This window comes from Electrona antarctica (assembly GCF_951216825.1).
Source record: "Electrona antarctica genome assembly, chromosome: 18".
In the NCBI taxonomy this organism is placed as follows: Eukaryota; Metazoa; Chordata; class Actinopteri; order Myctophiformes; family Myctophidae; genus Electrona; species Electrona antarctica.
Genome location: NC_136799.1, coordinates 44,762,890 through 44,784,469, shown reverse-complemented (window position 1 = coordinate 44,784,469; position 21,580 = coordinate 44,762,890). Strand labels below are relative to the sequence as shown.

General features: G+C 45.7%; 1 protein-coding gene across 1 annotated transcript in view; it reads left to right on the top strand.

Moving 5' to 3' along the window:
- Positions 1-21,580, top strand: part of dicer1 (dicer 1, ribonuclease type III) — an 89,446-nt gene that overhangs the window by 26,938 nt on the left and 40,928 nt on the right. The window contains exons 10-13 of the mRNA XM_079527398.1: positions 9,125-9,349; positions 11,410-11,702; positions 16,727-16,859; positions 20,846-21,088. Of these exons, the coding sequence (XP_079383524.1) occupies positions 9,125-9,349; positions 11,410-11,702; positions 16,727-16,859; positions 20,846-21,088 (894 nt within the window). The remainder of the gene's footprint in view (positions 1-9,124; positions 9,350-11,409; positions 11,703-16,726; positions 16,860-20,845; positions 21,089-21,580) is intronic.

Sequence of the window (21,580 nt, the reverse complement as noted above, 5' to 3'; positions counted from 1 at the left end):
CCTCACCTTCATATCCATAACAGGTTAGAGACCCCCACCTTCATATCCAAACAGGTTAGAGACCCCCACCTTCATATCCATAACAGGTTAGAGACCCCCACCTTCATATCCATAACAGGTTAGAGACCCCCACCTTCATATCCATAACAGGTTAGAGACCCCACTTTCATATCCATAACAGGTTAGAGACCCCACCTTCATATCCATAACAGGTTAGAGACCCCCACCTTCATATCCATAACGGGTTAGAGACCCCACCTTCATATCCATAACAGGTTAGAGACTAGGGCTGACCTTCGATCACGTTTTTGATGATCGACGCTTCGAAACGAATGCCGATCGATCGTCGACGCTTCGACATCCGACGGGGGGGGGGGGGGGGGGGGTGCCGCGAGGCGCGACGCAATGAAATAGGCTTAAAATAAATAAAACAACGATATAGCAATAGCAGAGAGAAACGCATGCTTGAATTGGTCTCAATTATTTTATTTAACAACAAGTTGCTTTACGCCCAGTTGTAGCTGCCTTCATGAACGCAGTGCCAGTGACGCACAAATAATTAGGCTTTGGGTCGTCCACTCACAGTTAACACTTTGATTGCTGGAAGATCTCAACAGGCCTATTTGGATGTTGCTGCCATTTAACATTGCACAAAGGCCTTGTTCGGGGGCCCACAGTAAAATGTTCTCTTATAGCGAGAATCACACGCCTACATCAAAAGAAAGCTGAACTTGTCCACTTCAATTAAAAAAATACATTTTGATTTTACCATGTTCCATTCTGGAGATATTGACCTTTTTGCAACACCTGCATTTGCCTGGAAGTGGTTATCTTGAACAGCGAGCAGAGTTATGGATGGTTTAAAGTCAGAGACATTGACAGGCAGATATAAAATTGAACCTAATAAATATCCTATACATCCTATACACCGAATGAAAGCCCTGAATGTGTACTTTTACGAGGAAAAGAGTAAACATTGATCCCATGTACAGTTAGACAGTAATTGGTTATTGAATGCAGCTTGTGCCCACCAGATAACTTCAGAGAAGACATGGACGTGAACTCCTCAATATTCACAAAATAAGGCCTATAGCGACATATAAATACTATATACCGTATGAAACAGAAGACTCTCTGCTTTCATAAGAAAAAAACTTCTACTGTAGTAATAATAAAAATCACACCCATGTGAAGTGAGTGGTGCAAGAGTTGCACCACTCACTTCACATGGGTGTGATTTTTATTATTACTACAGTAGAAGTTTTTTTCTTATGAAAGCAGAGAGTCTTCTGTTTCATACGGTATATAGTATTTATATGTCGCTATAGGCCTTATTTTGTGAATATTGAGTTCGGGTCCATGTCTTCTCTGCAGTTATATCTGGTGGGCGCAATGTGCATCCACCCAGTATCCAATTTATGACAAACTGTACATGGGATCAATGTTTACTCTTTTCCTCGTAAAAGTACACATTCAGGGCTTTCATTCGATGTATAGGATGTATAGCATATTTATTGTGTTTATTGTTATATCTGCCTGTCAATGTCTGACTATAAACCTTCATAACTATGCTTTCTTTTTGATGATGATTGCCGCCTCGCCTAATCTATCTCACTGCTTTCATTGTTTTGATCGCAGTAACATTGGGGGGGGGGGGGGGTCATGGGCACATTGGGCAGCAAAAGTCTTGATCCGTACGGCTATAAAAAGTCCCATTCCACCGTTCGGTTCAGAACTATAGTATAACGGCGAGACGCGTTGTCATCAGCTGATTTTGTTTTTCAAGCTAGTGTAGGGGAACATGCCTGGGCATGCTAGCCTGGCACGGCCAGACTCATAGCGAGGGTTCACTGATGTTTCCTCCGGGGAAGAATCTTCAGTGAATCCCCGCTATGAGGCTGGCCAAGCCAGGCTATGGGCATGCAGCTTGGGGGCGATGGAGGGGGAAAAAAGCGTCACCCGGCTGTGATGTCGACGAGAAGGAAAAAATGACTTCCACAGATGACAACACCACGGTTTAGGTCGCGGAAAAGTTCGTTATACATTACACCCGGGTCGATTACGTCCCCGACGCGTTCATTGCGGTCTTATCACTACAATTATAATGAATAAAAAAGCGTTACAATCACACGTCTGAGCGATCTCCGATTATGACGGCTCTGCATGGCGATACGTGATCCACCAACGGAACACTGTCTTGTCGTAGCGGGCCCCTCGATACTGTGGTTAGTTCGTAGTATTGTAGGCTCGGGGATCGTTTGGTCGCTACAGTATGAAGAAGGAAACATGCATCTGTCCATGTGTGTTGCAAATGTCCGAGCCGAGGTGGAAAGCCTGGTGAGGCGAGGTTTTCACACATCGGCATGGGCGCTTACACTGGCTTCTACACGTAAAGCGGCCCGCCCTCCTGTTTTCAGGAGGGGAGGGGGGTTTTTTTTTTTTGTTTTTTTTTCTGATCACGTGAGCGGGAATAAGCAGCAATGATAGGGCGATGGTTCTTCATTGTCCGGGTGGGTAAAAAGATGAATGAAAGTATGCTATAAAAAAGTGATTGAAACGTATTGATACGTGATCCGCACCCGACGTTTGATTAATTGATAACGTATTGATACGCGATCCGCGTTGGGAGTGTTAACAGTCTTTGTATTGAGTTTGTGCTTGAAATGTACTGTAATTCTGCAAACTGTTAATACATATTTCAATCAATCAATCAAACACAGGCATTACCTCTCAAATATATAACCCAGGCAGAAATTGTAAACGAAAGGCATTTTGAAAACACCAAAAAAGCACCACCCGACCGTAACATTAATGAACTCTTAAATCAATCAAACCCTCTAGGCTGAGCTCTCTATGGAACAAAAAACTTAATAAACGTAACAGTTTGGCTACCATTCAAAACAGCACATGTCGCTGTCTGTCAAGTGTAAACGAACGGATTTTTTCTCCTCCTCTTGCCGTAAATAAAGCGTCATTTAATCGAGGCCTTATGACGGCACTCACAGCAACAATGATGCGGCGCTTTCTGCGAGGCATGGCTCGCGGAGCAAAGGAGGAATTAAGGAATTAAACAATAGTATCAGTGCAATATTATAGTTAAAACTATACAGAAAATATTAACAGAGGCATTACTTCTCTTATCACAATGATTAAGTAAACGAAAACAAAGTGCAGCATTACTTCTTTTTTTTTTTAACATAAATAAAACAAAGTGCATGGCTGTGTGCTCTGTGCTGTGCCTTCATTTGAGGCTAAATAAAAATAAAAGTGTAATTAAAAACTAAAGAAAACAATAATTAGGCTTAATAGGCTACTGAGCTTGCCAGGCCTTGATTGACACAATGACGACTCACTCTACTCACTGCTGTTGGTTTGGACCCGAATTTCGTTGTGTGCCAAAAAAACCAATGTGTCTACATTCTTTGGCAACAGGCAACTTCTAGTTTTGTTGACAATAAATCCCGCTTTGGAGAAGATGCGCTCTGACGGGGTTGAAGTGGCAGGGATAGAGAGAATCCTCTTAGCTACAGTTGCTAATTTGGGATAACGTGGCGCGTTGTCTTTCCACCACGACAGTGGTCCGGAACTCGCTTTGGATTTGTCTGTAACAAAGTCATTCAGTTCTCTCTCTGCAGTCGGCCCCTCGTCCTGATCTCCCTCGGATCCATCATCATCATCATCGTCGTCCATTGAGAGGAGTTTACGTGTTTTCTCTCGGTCCGTTATTTTAGCCCTCTTAGCCTGTGAATCCGTGTCACTGCCACTGCCACTGGCCTGGCTGTCGGCGTCACTCACGGCCTCCTCCCGGACCCTGATCGCTGGTCTCACTCTCAGGCTCTCAGCCAACGTAGTTAGCTCCGTGCGCACGGCTTCCTTTTCCTCGTCAGTTAGCCACTTTAACCTCTTGGAGCGGGGATCGAGGGCTGCGCCCAGAACAGCAGCATCAGTCGGGTCTGAGAATTCCCACCTCTTATTAATTTCCTCTGTCAGTTTACGTTTCAGAGCTTTTGTGGCGGGACTGTCGCCAGCTCCCAATGTGAGAAAATTGTTTTTAATCTTTGACAGCATTGGCAGTACTGCTGATATGGACACATTTTCCTCTTTAGACAGCATTTCAGTCAGAGTGACAAAAGGCCCCAGGACGGCAGCGGTATCCTCTGCCATGGCCCACTGCTCCGTTGTCAGGTCGAGACTCCGGTCAGCTCTTTTGGTGATGCTTGGATCAGACAGGACAGCGGAGATTGGCCACCTTTGTTCACAGAGACGCTCTAGCATAGAATATGTGGAGTTCCAGCGTGTTGCGACATCTTGAATGAGGCAATGTTCTACGATATTCTGACTCCGCTGTTTCTCTGTTAAGGCCGCAGTTTTGGTACAACTTTTTTTAAAGGCGGACACCAGTCGCCTTCCAAATCCCACGGTACGGGTTACTGGGTCGTGGTGTTTTAGTGCTGCATTAATGCAAAGCTGCAGTGTGTGCCCCGCGCAACGGACCCCCTTGACATTCTCCCAACTCTCTTCTCCTTGCAGTGTATCGAGGCACACAACCATATTAGATGCATTATCGCTCACGACAGCGACCCTCTTCTCTGCAGGTATAGCGTATGCGTCGGCTACTTCTCCAAGTCTTGTTGCAATGTTTACACCTGTGTGAGCCTCCTCCATTATCTTGGTCTCTAGCACGTAGTTTTTCATTTCCCAGTCGCTGGTTATCATGTGAGCTGTCACCGTCATGTATCCTTCCATTTTTATACTGGACCATATATCCGTTGTGAAACTAACTGCAGAGCACTGATCAATTTCACTACGAACTATATTCTTTATGGCTTTGTGTTTTACAGTAAGTTCACTTGAGACATACTCTCTCTTGGGTACAGTATAGCCTGGCTCCACTATTTTCATGAAACATTTAAACCCTTTTCCTTCTATCAAGTTTATTGGTCTCATGTCCATGGCAATCATTGAGACAAGTCCAGCGGTTATGGCACCCTTCCTGCGTTCCGTAAGTGTCCTCACTGTTGACTCCAATGTTGTTTGTGTCGTGCTGGAACCAGATGCACCGTCCAGATTTATCTCATGCACCTAAAAACATAATGATAACAATTAGCCACGTGTCTAACCTTAGCCCTGGGCTATTATGTTTCGCCTCCGAAGCACGTTTTGTTTATTATGATACTTACATGTTCCAAGTGATTCTTCAAACTCGTCGTGGACTTGTGATACGCCAATTTTTTGTCACATATTTGACACACCACTTGTTCTTTGTTATCTTGGCATATTTTAAAATGCAACCACACTTTTGATTTATTTTGGGACGGCATGGCTGCAGCTGTTCTTGTTGACTTCCTTGTTACCTGCACGAGTGAGGGGGGAGAGGGGAGGCGGCGTTGCGAGGTGGGAGGCGGCGTTGCGAGGTCTGCGAGGCGCCAGCATGCAGTATGGCTCGCGGACCAAATGGGGCCGGCTCGCGGACCAAAAGCGGCCGCCTTTTTTTTTTTTTTTTTTTTAATGACTATTCGATTTTTTATTTCAAGATCGATTCCCGTGCATATCGATCGATCGTCGAATAATCGATTTTTTTGGGTCAGCCCTATTAGAGACCCCCACCTTCATATCCAAACAGGTTAGAGACCCCCACCTTCATATCCAAACAGGTTAGAGACCCCACCTTCATATCCAAACAGGTTAGAGACCCCACCTTCATATCCAAACAGGTTAGAGACCCCACCTTCATATCCATAACAGGTTAGAGACCCCACCTTCATATCCATAACAGGTTAGAGACCCCACCTTCATATCCAAACAGGTTAGAGACCCCACCTTTATATCCATAACAGGTTAGAGACCCCCACCTTCATATCCAAACAGGTTAGAGACCCCACCTTTATATCCAAACAGGTTAGAGACCCCACCTTCATATCCATAACAGGTTAGAGACCCCACCTTCATATCCAAACAGGTTAGAGACCCCACCTTTATATCCATAACAGGTTAGAGACCCCCACCTTCATATCCAAACAGGTTAGAGACCCCACCTTTATATCCAAACAGGTTAGAGACCCCACCTTCATATCCATAACAGGTTAGAGACCCCACCTTCATATCCATAACAGGTTAGAGACCCCACCTTCATATCCATAACAGGTTAGAGACCCCACCTTCATATCCATAACAGGTTAGAGACCCCACCTTCATATCCATAACAGGTTAGAGACCCCACCTTTATATCCATAACAGGTTAGAGACCCCACCTTTATATCCATAACAGGTTAGAGACCCCACCTTCATATCCATAACAGGTTAGAGACCCCCACCTTCATATCCATAACAGGTTAGAGACCCCCACCTTTATATCCATAACAGGTTAGAGACCCCACCTTCATATCCATAACAGGTTAGAGACCCCCACCTTCATATCCATAACAGGTTAGAGACCCCCACCTTCATATCCATAACAGGTTAGAGACCCCACCTTCATATCCATAACAGGTTAGAGACCCCACCTTTATATCCATAACAGGTTAGAGACCCCACCTTCATATCCATAACAGGTTAGAGACCCCACCTTCATATCCATAACAGGTTAGAGACCCCCACCTTCATATCCAAACAGGTTAGAGACCCCACCTTCATATCCATAACAGGTTAGAGACCCCACCTTCATATCCATAACAGGTTAGAGACCCCACCTTCATATCCATAACAGGTTAGAGACCCCCACCTTCATATCCATAACAGGTTAGAGACCCCACCTTCATATCCAAACAGGTTAGAGACCCCACCTTCATATCCAAACAGGTTAGAGACCCCCACCTTCATATCCAAACAGGTTAGAGACCCCACCTTCATATCCATAACAGGTTAGAGACCCCACCTTTATATCCATAACAGGTTAGAGACCCCACCTTTATATCCATAACAGGTTAGAGACCCCACCTTTATATCCATAACAGGTTAGAGACCCCACCTTCATATCCATAACAGGTTAGAGACCCCACCTTCATATCCAAACAGGTTAGAGACCCCACCTTCATATCATAACAGGTTAGAGACCCCCACCTTCATATCCATAACAGGTTAGAGACCCCACCTTCATATCCATAACAGGTTAGAGACCCCCACCTTCATATCCATAACAGGTTAGAGACCCCACCTTCATATCCATAACAGGTTAGAGACCCCACCTTCATATCCATAACAGGTTAGAGACCCCCACCTTCATATCCAAACAGGTTAGAGACCCCACCTTCATATCCATAACAGGTTGGAGACCCCACCTTCATATCCAAACAGGTTAGAGACCCCACCTTCATATCCATAACAGGTTGGAGACCCCACCTTCATATCCAAACAGGTTAGATACCCCCACCTTCATATCCATAACAGGGTAGAGACCCCCACCTTCATATCCAAACAGGTTAGAGACCCCCAACCTTCATATCCAAACAGGTTAGAGACCCCACCTTATTATCCAAACAGGTTGGAGCAGGGGTGGGCAACTTTGACGATGGCGAGGGCCAATATATTTCCACGCTCACTCAATGGGGCCACAGTGCATATTACTGTCGTAGCAAAAAATAGCCGATCTACAAGCTTGTAGATCGGCTATTTTTGCTATTTGAATTGAAATCCTGAATATATATATATTTTTTACCATTTTTTTAATTGGAATCCTGAAAAGTTACATTTTTATTGAATTTCAAATGCATTTAGTTATAGTTATGTTAACTTTTATGAACCGTTATCATAACTGCATTGGACACAAAAAGATACTAGTCATTAAGTACTAGTCATTTAATACCAGTCATGAAGTAATTAAAGCGGGTTTGGAATCCTAACAGCTGAAATCAATACTATATCAGTATTCTGATATTAACCTGCGGGCCGCATTAAGTGAAGGTGGGGGCCGCATGTGGCCCCCGGGCCTCCAGTTGCCCACCCCTGGGTTAGAGGACCGAGAGACCCCACCTTCATTATATCCATAACAGGTTAGAGCAGTGGTTCCCACAGGGGTCCTTGAGGGATTTCCAGGGGGTCCCCAGCTAAATGATAGATAGTAACCAAAATGGACCCTTATGGGACTGTAACTTAGAGAGTGTACACATGAAACACTTAAATTAACAGTGATTTTACAAATATACATTGGGGTCCCAGAGATAGAAATGCCATCGTAGCCAACTTCAGGTCAAACCGGGGGTCCTTGAAATGAAAATGGTTGGAAACACTGCTAGAGCTTTCTCTCATGGGGGGTCCCTGGCATATCTTTTCAAATGGGGGGTCCACGGGCTAATTACTGTCAATTGTGGGGGTCCTTGACATGAAAAGGTTTGGGAACCACTGGGTTAAAGGGCCGAGACCCCACCTTCATATTCCAAACAGGTTGGAATGGTAGTGGATGGTGAGAGAGGATTTTTGTCCAACCACGAAATGGCAACCAATGGGTGCGAAGAGGGGCAGAACCACGGGGCGGGACTTGACAAAAGGTGAATTAGGCCTTGGAGCCCAAATGGAACTCTAGCATTATGTTATACTTTAGCTATTGAAAAAATAGCAGATCTACAAGCTCATAGCGCGAGTGCCGTGCTATGAACTTGTAGGTCTATTTTTGAAAAATCATGAAAATGTGCCTCAAATCTTTGTGTGTGTGTGTATATATATATATATATATATATATTCTTTCAGAGTTTCAGTTTTAACTCAAATCTTTGCTTCTGGGGGGAGGTCCCTGGAACAACATATTTTCAGATGGGGGGGGATCGGCGGCATATTACATATAATTTTTTGGGGTCCTTGACATGAAATATTGAGAACCACTGATACAGAAACATGAGGTTTTTCAGAAAAAAATACATTTTAACAGGTTTTGTGCCCAAGAAACGGGAAACGTCCCGTATGTAGTGCCCAACAGACGTCTTTGCAAAAAAAATATATATTTTTTTTATTTTTATAAAAAAGAATTGGTTTATATAAAAAACAAATATGTCAAAGAAATGAATGTAAAAAGTGGGCACCCTGGGTTTTTGTGTTGTGTGTTGTGTGGGCACACAATGTGTTTTAAAAAGACATTTAAAAAATGTCGACGTCGGGCCTAAATGGGTTAACCCTCCTCCTCCTCCCCCCACAGGTCCTGGGCGACTGCCGGGCGGTGCTGCAGGTGCTGGGTCCGTGGTGCGCCGACAAGGCGGCGGGCATCATGGTGCGCGAGCTCCAGAAGTACATAAAGCACGAGCAGGAGGAGCTGCACCGCAAGTTCCTGCTGCTCACCGACACGGCGCTGCGCAAGGTGCACGCGCTCTGCGAGGAGCACTTCTCGCCCGCCTCGCTCGACCTGCGCTTCGTCACGCCAAAGGTAACGCACGGTTACAGTACTATAGTACGCACGACGTACTGCTGCCCCGCCCGCCGCCTGATCATGGTTTATTATTATTATTATTGTTGTTATAACACATTCAGGGCCGGGAACCCCCTTATGGTTTTTTTTTAAGCATTATGTTAAAATAGCAGATCTACAAGATATATTCTTTCAGAGCGGACGCTCTGCCTTCCATTACCCTCCCTCCAAAACCGGGAGGCATAATCTTCCTCGCGCTGTCACATCTGAACTCTCTCTAGAAGTGTCTATATTCCAAAACGAGATGCTTGGTTAAGTCAGAAATGAAGACGGAAACATTGCCGTTTTGATCAAAACCATGGAGAGCGCCGTATTAAAGCAATAAGCCACGAGAGGTCTCAGGTTACCGGGTATTTTACAATGGCTGTAAAGCCATTGTAAAATACCCGGTAAGCTGGGGCCTCGAGTGGCTTATTGCTTTTCTAAAATGGTTACAAACGTATAGCAATATATATTCAATTCACAAAAGTAGCTACGCTTTGCGCCACCAGAGCGAGCCACATCACTTCCTTGTTTTGCTCGGCAAGTAGGCTATGTGACGGGATAATAGCGCTTGATGTCTTTACGGGGCTGCCTGGAGCCACACATTCACAGTCATATGAGCCGGGCGGTGCTTAGACGCCCACACGGCATGGGTTTGTAAGGCAATCAAGCGCTCCCCTTCCCCAGTACAGCTACAGAGATGCGTAATCAGCTGGGAATGATATAAAGTGATTGAAGGTGTGGGTTATCGGTGAAATTTACAACGGTCACGTGACGGTAACCAGCCAATCAGAATCAAGTATTGGGACTAACCGTTTTTAACCGACCCTAAGACGTCCCCCAGACTTCCTACGGGGGTAGACGTGTGGGGACAGAAAGTGTTAACCCATCCTGAACTGGAAGGAACCCCTTTTGGTGTTTTAAGCATCATGTTACGCTTTAGCTGTTGAAACCGCAGATCTACAAGCTCGTAGCGCGGCACTCGCTGGCGCGCTACGAGCTTGTAGATCTGCTATTTTTGGAACATTGTGAAAATGTTGCGCTAATCTTTGAATATATATATATATATAAATATTATTTATATTTCAGAGTGAATGTTTTTAACTCAAATCTTTGTTTCTGGGCTGGGGGGTGGGGTTGGGGGGGGGGGGTAGTCCCTGGAACTACATATTTTCAGATGGGGGGTCCGCAGCCAAATACGGATAATTCTGGGGGTCCTTGATGTGGAAAAAGGCTGAGCACCACTGACATAGAAACATGTTTTTTCTGTGTTCTATGTTTTTCTGAAAAACCTTTTTTAGAATCGTTTTCAGGTCTAAATGGGTTAATCAACGACCTTCTGGGGGTGCATACTTAGTTTAGACTAGTCATGGGTTAGGTTTAGGTGTGCTGCCCCGTGGGAGGTTAGGTTTAGCTGTGCTGCCCCGTGGGAGGTTAGGTTTAGCTGTGCTGCCCCGTGGGAGGTTAGGTTTAGCTGTGCTGCCCCGTGGGAGGTTAGGTTTAGGTGTGCTGCCCCGTGGGAGGTTAGGTTTAGGGTGAGGGTTTGAGATAGGTTGTAGTTGTAGGACTAATGACTGGTCTAACCCAGGGGTTCTCAACCCATGGGTCGCGACCCCTCGGGGGGTCGCCAAATTATTTTAGGGGGTCCCCAAATTATTTTCAAAAAAAAAAAAATATATATATTTTTTTTAATTTTATTTTCACAATTTTTCAAAAATAGCAGACCTACAAGCTCGTAGCGCGCCACTCGGTGGCGCGCTATGAGCTTGTAGATCTGCTATTTTTCAATAGCTAAATTATAACGATGCTTAAAACACCAAAAGGGGTTCCCGCCCAAAATGGGTTAAGGTTATTGTAGCAGTCAATTTATATTGGGGGTCGGGAGGGGGCGGGGCGGGGGTCCCGAGACATTGCCAAAGCATTTCCGGGGGTCCCCGGCCAAAAAGGTTGAGAAGCCCTGGTCTAACCAATGACTAGTCTAAACTAAGTACCGCACCCGCCTTTCTGTCCCCCACCTCCCCACCCCCCCCAACCAGGTGCTGCGGCTGCTGGAGATCCTGCACGAGTACAAGCCCTTCGAGCGGCAGCAGTTTGAGAGCGTGGAGTGGTACAACAACCGCAACGAGGACAACTACGTGTCCTGGAGCGACTCGGAGGACGAGGACGAGGACGAGGAGGGGGGCGTCGGTGGCGGCAGCGGGGCGGAGGCCAAGGAGCGGGGGGGCGGCGGCGGCGGCGGCGGCGAGGCCAACTTCCCCTCGCCCTTCACCAACATCCTGTGCGGCATCATCTTCGTGGAGCGCCGCTACACGGCCGTCGTCCTCAACCGGTAAGGCGGCCGGCTCCCCCCCTTTGAAGCCCATTCTGGGCGGGAACCCCTTTTTTGGTGTTTTTTAAGTATTGTGTTATACTTTTTAGCTATTGGAAAAATAGCAGATCTACAAGCTCGTAGCGCGGCGAGTGCCGCGCTACGAGCTTGTAGGTCTGCTATTTTTTCTTTCAGAGTGAACGTTTTTAACTCAAATCTTTGCTTCCGGGGGGTCCCTGGAACAACATATTTTCAGATGGGGGTCGGCGGCCAATTACATATATTTTTGGGGTCCTTGACATAAAATCTTTTGAGAACCACTGACATAGAAACATAGGTTTTTTCTGAAAACTGTCATGATTTGCCGCACTATGAGCTTGTAGATCTTCTATTTTTACAAAATTGTGAAAATGTGGCACAAATATTTGAATATATATTCTTTCAACGTTTTAACTGGAACAACATATTTTCAGATCGGGGTCGGTGGCCAAATACAGATAATTCTGGGGGTCCTTGACATGAAATAGTTTGAGAACCACTGACATGTCAGGATTTAGAAGACATTTGTAGAATCGTCCTCGGGTCTAAATGGGTTAACTAGGATGCTTAGTGCAGATGTGTGCTAGGGACTGGGTATTGCCTGTAACCTCACGGTCGATAACGTATCACGGTACAGATGTGTGCTAGGGACTGGGTATTGCCTGTAACCTCACGGTCGATAACGTATCACGGTACAGATGTGTGCTAGGGACTGGGTATTGCCTGTAACCTCACGGTCGATAACGTATCACGGTACAGATGTGTGCTAGGGACTGGGTATTGCCTGTAACCTCACGGTCGATAACGTATCACGGTACAGATGTGTGCTAGGGACTGGGTATTGCCTGTAACCTCACGGTCGATAACGTATCACGGTACAGATGTGTGCTAGGGACTGGGTATTGCCTGTAACCTCACGGTCGATAACGTATCACGGTACAGATGTGTGCTAGGGCCTGGGTATTGCCTGTAACCTCACGGTCGATAACGTATCATGGTACAGATGTGTGCTAGGGACTGGGTATTGCCTGTAACCTCACGGTCGATAACGTATCACGATACAGATGTGTGCTAGGGACTGGGTATTGCCTGTAACCTCACGGTCGATAACGTATCACGGTACAGATGTGTGCTAGGGACTGGGTATTGCCTGTAACCTCACGGTCGATAACGTATCACGGTACAGATGTGTGCTAGGGACTGGGTATTGCCTGTAACCTCACGGTCGATAACGTATCACGGTACAGATGTGTGCTAGGGACTGGGTATTGCCTGTAACCTCACGGTCGATAACGTATCACGGTACAGATGTGTGCTAGGGACTGGGTATTGCCTGTAACCTCACGGTCGATAACGTATCACGGTACAGATGTGTGCTAGGGACTGGGTATTGCCTGTAACGTCACGGTCGATAACGTATCACGGTACAGATGTGTGCTAGGGACTGGGTATTGCCTGTAACCTCACGGTCGATAACGTATCACGGTACAGATGTGTGCTAGGGACTGGGTATTGCCTGTAACCTCACGGTCGATAACGTATCACGGTACAGATGTGTGCTAGGGACTGGGTATTGCCTGTAACCTCACGGTCGATAACGTATCACGGTACAGATGTGTGCTAGGGACTGGGTATTGCCCGTAACCTCACGGTCGATAACGTATCACGGTACAGATGTGTGCTAGGGACTGGGTATTGCCTGTAACCTCACGGTCGATAACGTATCACGGTACAGATGTGTGCTAGGGACTGGGTATTGCCTGTAACCTCACGGTCGATAACGTATCACGGTACAGAGGCCACGTGAGAGTCCTAGACCACCGATTGCTGATGTTTTGACCAATATATTGTCAGAATTAAAGGACCACTTTTCAACCTATCTTCATATAATAGGTCCCCACTAGTAATAATCATGAAAAAATGGCGCAATTTTCTTTCTACTCGGTCTGTGTCTCATAGGAGGGCTGTGGGCAGTTCAGAAACCGTCCTCCAGTGACATCATCGATGGGGAATACAAGCTAATAGAAACTGCAGGCTTTCTAGTCCTGAAAAGTTGCAATGCGAAAATGGAAGCCATCGTTCTCACGATAATTAAAATCTAAACATTTTTGTAAAAACATCTTGGTTTAAAAAATATATATATATCGACACTGTCGGGCAGAAACTGAAGCTGACGTTTAAAAAAAAAAAAAAAAAAGAAGTAAAATCTGTATAACGCACAGCATTTCCTGCCGTATCGATATGGTACCCTCTGTATCGATATGGTACCCTCTGTATCGATCCTCCGTATCGATATGGTACCCTCTGTATCGATATGGTACCCTCTGTATCCATATGGTACCCTCTGTATCGATATGGTACCCTCTGTATCCATATCGATTATCGGCGGGGAATATGATGCGATCGTTGGTGTATGGATTTATTGAACTCACCCACAGTAGTCCACAGTAGAAGTCCACACCCACAACACCAGAGGGAGTTCAACAAACCACGTGCAACCCAGATTCGGCACAAACAACGGACTAAATTCTTTTCGCTCCTCTATGCCGCCAAAATGTGGAACGCCCTACCAACAGTCATTAACCCATTTTGGGGCGGGAACCCCTTTTGGTGTTGACATTATGTTATGCTTTAGCTATTGAAAAATAGCAGATCTACAAGCTCATAGCGCGCCACCGAGTGGCGCGCTACGAGCTTGTAGGTCTGCTATTTTTGAAAAATCGAAGAACGACTGACATAGAAACATAGCTTTTTCAGAAAACTGTCAGGATGTAGAAGACATTTTTAGAATCTGATCTCAGGTCAAAATGGGTTAAGTCATGTGAATCCCTTGACTCCTTCAAAACCGCTCTCAAAGGGCACCTACGGACGGCTGCAATTCAAAACTGCCCCCCCAAAAACCCCACCCACCCCTTTCCCCCCCTCACTGTATATGTTTCCCCCCCCCCCCTTTTTACCTCCTTTATGGTGACTTCCTGTTCTGTTCTTTGGCTAAATAAGAGTGTATATTTGTACGTCTCTAAATGTTTTGATGAATTGAACTAGGGGGACCCTCTTGTAAACAAAGTGTAATGCTTTATTGGGTCGTCCACTCATAAAGTTAACAGTTTTTGTATTTGAGTTGTGCTTGAAATGTACTGTAATTCTGCAAACTGTTAATACATACTTAAATCAATCAAACAATCAATCAAACCCCTATGCCACAGCGCCTGTCCTGTGGCTTGTTTGAGAAGCCAAATCGGCCTCATCAGACCATTCAATAACCACTCATGCCCTGCAGATGGCGGCATTGCCACACTGTGGGAACCGTTCCCACTCGGACTAGAAAGGCCTCAGTCACTTTAGGTTCTTACCTCCTTTCCTCCCCAATTTAGTCGTTAATGCCACTTGATTCCTCCCCAGTGTTTTCGTCGACTAAAACTAAGACCGAAAAATGTCCGTCGACTACCTTTTTGTCACTGAGGGAAAACTAAATTGAAACTACATGAAAACGAAGCTACGGTGACTAAAAATAAGACTAAATGTAGTGACAATTTCGTCAACACATGAAAACTAAAATGTCAGGAAGGGACTAGTGGGACAAGAGATCCAGTAATAAATAAAAGACAAGTCATTTTACACTTGGTTTCATGCTGAGAATAGCTGATCTACAAGATCACAACGCGGCGCAGCGCGACCACGTACAGGTGAGCATGGTTGCTATGGTCACTGACATTACATCAGACCACAGCTGATCAGGCTATATAAGACCTTGCACCACTCGGTTCACACGGGTGTGATTTTTTTTTTTTTACGTCAGGCCTAAATGTTGTAGATTTTGACATTTTCCGGGATATTAATTTATTCGCCCACACCGGCTATTGTTGTTATGTTTATGGCGCGCGGCCGCATGACTCCGTAAGTCCGTTTCCATGTATGTACTGAGTAGTAGCAAAAATAGTCCTATATCCTCAGGCGTGTCCTTTTAACCCATTCAGGCCTGACGTCGAAATTAAAAAAAATAAGTTTTCTAAATCATGACAATTTTCGGAAAGATTTGAGGCACATTTTAACGATTTTTCAAAAATAGCAGACCTACAAGCTCGTAGTGCGCCACTCGGTGGCGCGCTATGAGCTTGTAGATCTGCTATTTTTCAATAGCTAAATTATAACAATGTTTAAAACACCAAAACGGGTTCCCGCCCCAAAATGGGTTAATGGTTAATGTGGTTAAACGCTAACGTGACATGGATGCGTTCCAGGTCTCAATGGATTAATCTCGTAGCTGTCTTCCATCCCGCCAATCCACCGTGTCTGTGTGTCTGGCCATGTTAGCCCATTTAGACCCGAGGACAAATGTCTACAAATGCCTTCTAAATCCTGACAGTTTTATGAAAAACCTCATGTTTCTATGTCAGTCGTTCTCAAACGTTTTCATGTCAAGGACCCCCAAAAAAATATATGTAATCGGCCGCCGACCCCCATTTGAAAATATGTAGTTCCAGGCCCCCCCCCAAAGAAGCAAAGATTTGAGTAAAAAAAACGTTCGCTCTCAAAGAATATATATTCAAAGATTTGCGGCACACTTTCGCGATTTTTCAAAAACAGCAGACCTACAAGCTCGTAAGTGCGGCGCGCTACGAGCTTGTAGATATGCTATTTTTCAACAGCTAAAGCTATAACACGATGTTTTAAAACACCAAAAGGGGTTTCCCCGTCCAGAATGGGTTAGACGCAGCGTCAAGTTGTTTATGTGGCCGTGCTGATAGATCCTTGGCCGGCCTTGGAGACCGACTGAGACTGCTGGACCTCGGGATGATCGGGGGCCGGGGAGAAAAAAAAAACAACCAAAACCTCAAACTCGTCCCAAGACAATTTCTCTCTGGACTTTCACTCAACTGTCTCGTTGGAACACTCCCCCCCCCCCCCCCCCCCCCCCCCCGTTAGCATTGCCTGTAACTCGATGCTGCCTCTTTTGTCTTGTCTTTTTCATGTCATATAATCTTTTTTTTCTTTTTTGTCCTCAGCCTAATCAAGGAGGCAGGGAAGCAGGACCCGGAGCTGGCCTACATCAGCAGTAACTTCATCACGGGCCACAGCATCGGCAAGAACCAGCCGCGCAACAAGCAGATGGAGGTGGAGTTCAGGAAACAAGAGGAGGTTGGTACGGTATCTAGACCAGTTGGTTCCCGAAACATTGTCATGTCGAGGACCCCCAAATTGACACTCATTAGCCCCGCGGACCCCCCATTTGAAAAGACCTGCCAGGGACCCATTTTGACCTGAGGACGATTCTACAAAATGTCTTCTAAAATCCTGACAGTTTTCTGAAAAACCTATGTTTCTATGTCAGTGGTTTTCAAACTATTTCACGTCAAGGACCCCACAAATTATATGTAATTGGCCGCCGACCCCCCCATCTGAAAATATGTTGTTCCAGGGACCTTCCAGAAGCAAAGATTTTTTTTTAAAACATTCGCTCTGAAAGAATATATACCAGTTCTCAAAGATGGCTATCTAGCTATAAATATCACATTGTGTTTATTGTGCGTTTTGACTCCTCACTCATATGTGCAGTTGTGCACTTGCATGTTTGGGCAACTTGAAAGCAAACTCCACATGCCCCAACATTTTATTTAGCTGCCATAAGTGTCAACCCCTTACCCCTTTGTGGTTAGACTGGCATATTCGCCGATACCAATATGACCCGATGTGACAAATAAGGACCGATACCGATACAGTATCGGGACATCTCTAACACAAACATTGAAGACGAAGTTGAGGACGCAAATTCTGATTGGCCGGAATGAGATGATACAATGATAAAATCCAACTAGGCAGCTTTGTCTACAATCCCCTCTATTTGAAGAATGAGATGATACCATGATAAGATCCAACTAGGCAGCTTTGTCTACAATCCCCTCTATTTGAAGAATGAGATGATACCATGATAAGACCCAACTAGGCAGCTTTGTCTACAATCCCCTCTATTTGAAGAATGAGATGATACCATGATAAGATCCAACTAGGCAGCTTTGTCTACAATCCCCTCTATTTGAAGAATGAGATGATACCATGATAAGATCCAACTAGGCAGCTTTGTCTACAATCCCCTCTATTTGAAGCACAATCTGCGGCGGAAATTGCTGATCTACAAGGCGAGCTCACAATGTGTCGCGTTGCGAGCCTGCAGGTTGTATATAATAGTATACAGTTCATGTGGTTAAAAGCTCAAAGGTTCTTGCATGTGTATCTATCCGTTGCAACGCAGTACAAATTATGAAGCAATTAGATTTGCACTAGCCCTTACCCGTTGTGAGATATTGTCCCACCCCCCCCCCCCCCTTGTGGCCGCAGGGGGTACTGTGCCCTGAACGCATTTTTAATTCACTAATAAATTCATTATTAATCTATAATTTGTTAAATTGGAAAAAGGGCTTTGTTAAGACCTCCATATTATTATGGTCAATGCCTGTGTGCAAAGTGGGAGTGATTGGTGCAGGCAGTGAGGAGCTACGGTACGGCAGTGTTTCTGACACATTCAGACACACAGACACTCATTCATTCAGACATTTGATGATGATTGAAGCCAGCTTGTCTGGCATCAGGCGTGCCGTCTGAACGCAGCAGTGTGGAGCTCGTCTCCGTCTTTGTCACTCACAGCCCAAACACTCGTTTCTTTACTCACTTTTACATGAATACACAAGTGAGTGAACATTGCTAGGGACTGTCACGGCCATGAACTTTTAGTGGCGATTCATTTTTATATATATATTTTTTACAGTATTGACAGTATATAAGAATAAATATTGCATTTCTGTTTGGCTTTTAGGCTTTGCTAAAATGGCCATAGCACATAAAATCACATGTTTTCCAAATGTTATTTATTTCCATTGGAAATAGCAGATCTACAAGCTCAATTTGCTATGGCCAAATGTTATTTATGTCCATTGGAAATAGCGTGCAAGTTCAATTTCCGATTGAACTTGCACCGAAGACAAATTTACACACACGAGTGGAACGATTCTAACAATTACGCTTGTGACGATCGCTACTAGTAATTGCGATCAAGCAATTACAGTATGTCATATAATTGTGATTTGTGACGATGGGCCTAAACAACGCCTGACGGGCTCCCAGTCCTCTCAAAGCGGTGACCAGGTCGCCATCGGTCGCAAAATGTCATCCAGTCGCAGTCAAACCAGTGAAGATATGGGGCTTGTCCTGTGGCTCGGCGCAAAAGGAACGGCTATTGATGTTGGCTCACGAGAGCAGTCGACCCAACAGTTCTCAGATGTCCGGGCACAAGAAAACACAACGGTCTAAAGGCTTGTAATGCTGTCCCTCGTGGCACAGTCATGGTGGAATGCATTGAAGTTGTACGTCTCTCTCTCTCTCTCTGTCTGATGAGGATAACCCACTGTCACTCCAGAGTTTTGGTTAGCGACCCTGGCATTCTTTTTGGTTAGCATCGTGGGTGGCAACCGTGTTCTAAAAGCAGTAATGCACTCATGGGCCATGTTATATTGCATTATACCATGGCTAGACTGTATGGCCCTGTGCGGGAACCCCTTTGTGTGTATTTAAACATTATGTTATAATTTAGCTATTGAAAAATAGCAGATCTACAAGCTCGTAGCGCGCCACCGAGTGGCGCGCTACGAGCTTGTAGGTCTGCTATTTTAGAAAAATCGTGAACATGTGGTGCAAATCTTTGAATATATATTCTTTCACAGCGAACGTTTTAACTCAAATCTTTGCCTCTGCTGGTCCCTGGAACAACATATTTTCAGATGGGGGCGTCGGCGGCCAATTACATATCATTTTTGGGGGTCCTTGACATGAAATATTGAGCACCACTGATACAGAAACATGAGTTATTTCAGAAAACTGTCAGGATTTAGAAGACATTTTTTAAATATCGACGTCGGGCCTAAATGGGTTAATGTACTTCAGGCACATTTGCATATTAAAGTAAGTGATGTGTTTTGGTTAAATAATTAAAGTGTTCGATCTCCGTATAGACTCGAGTGTTTTTCCACTAACGGAACGTCTCCCTGTCTGTGCAGCTCTTTAATAAACAGAAAACACCTTTAGCGTCAATGCTAGCGAGCTAAAATGAAGCCATCCTTGCTCTAGAAAGCGCCAATGTTCCCATCTAGACCACCGGATAATCAGCAAAGGCCTCCGAACATTTTATCGCGCATTTTATCCAAACCATGGAGAGCTCCGTAGATTGAGTTATTCTGCTTTTTAGTCGGCCTGTGTAAAGGGAGGTGAACGGCAGCGCGGTTGCGCAATCCAAACTTTACTTCAATTCTGTGAAGTCTGTGAAGCGGTGGCCCAAGCTGAACGCGGATGAGTTGGATGCACAAAGCCCATTTCATATCATTAGACCTGTACGTGCCCGTCGCAGTCGGCCATCGTCCTACTTGGGAACGATGCAATTTGGGAACCTAATGATATACGTTGTCATAGCACCTTTTTTAACTGTCAGCCGGTGTCCCACATGGAGATATGTGTATGTGCCTGTCTGTGAAGACTGCAAACTGAAAAGTATGCTTGGCAATCAATTCGGCCCACTGGCAGAGCCTGATTGGTTGAGCCTCAGTTGGCTGAGGCAGAGGCTGGAAATTGCACAGGTGAAAGGAGTTGGCCTCATTAGGCCCACTGGCAGAGCCTGGCCCAGGTGAAAGGAGTTGGCCTCATTAGGCCCACTGGCAGAGCCTGGCCCAGGTGAAAGGAGTTGGCCTCATTAGGCCCACTGGCAGAGCCTGGCCCAGGTGAAAGGAGTTGGCCTCATTAGGCCCACTGACCGAGCCTGACCAGAGCCTTTTGTGGTGGTTCTGGAGAACCGTGGGTCCGACCGACCCGATACCTGGCACTGCACTCCCTGTGGGGGTGTGGAACGCGTGTGTCGAATGTGAAGTGGGTGGGTCAAATGGTTCTTGAGTTACGTGCATTACAACCGTACACACGCACAGACAGACAGACAGAGACATGGCGCATTTATAGTAGGATTCTGGAAGCTTCTTTGACATGAAAAAGTTTGAGCACCAGTGCACCACTGATACGTTTTTCAGAAAACGTTTTTCAGAAAACTTTTACAAACACAAAAAACATCTGCCTTCTCTCAACTCTCGTAGGTTCTTCGGAAGTTTCGGGCTCACGAGACCAACCTGCTCATCGCCACCAGCATCGTGGAGGAAGGCGTGGACATTCCCAAGTGCAACCTGGTGGTGCGCTTCGACCTGCCCACGGAGTACCGCTCCTACGTGCAGTCCAAGGGCCGCGCCCGCGCCCCCGTCTCCAACTACATCATGCTGGCCGACAGCGAGCGGACGCGCGCCTTCCAGGAGGACCTCAAGACATACAAGGCCATAGAGAAGGTATACCGTTTTTTAGCTCGAAACCCGTTTGCCCGAACTAGTGAGAATAGCCGATCTACAACAAGCTCACGACTTCACTACCTCTTAACCGTTTCCCCCGCCAACAAAACGCAGCCTGCGTTGTTTGTCGGGAAGCGACGGCGCCAAAATACGTAGGCTCCGTTTATTCAGTTGTATAAACGTGTTTGATCCGATCTAGTGGAAAGGCTACTCACATTAGCTTCGGATGGCTATCTGTTGTTAGCTTAGACACTGGACTGCGCCTTCTTGGTTGCACGCTTTCAGTCGCTTTAGACTCCACGTCCCCGTCTCAGGGCGCCATTTCTGGTCAAAACAACGGAGGTCGTAATGGCGCCGGCCAGTACTTCTCAAGCTCCAGGCAGAGGACAACACAACCGGTCGAGAGTCAACACACCACACCATTAACACCCCCATCGCCCAGGACGAAGTTCTTTGTCCTTTCTATTAGTAACGCCCGACGCCCAAGACGGA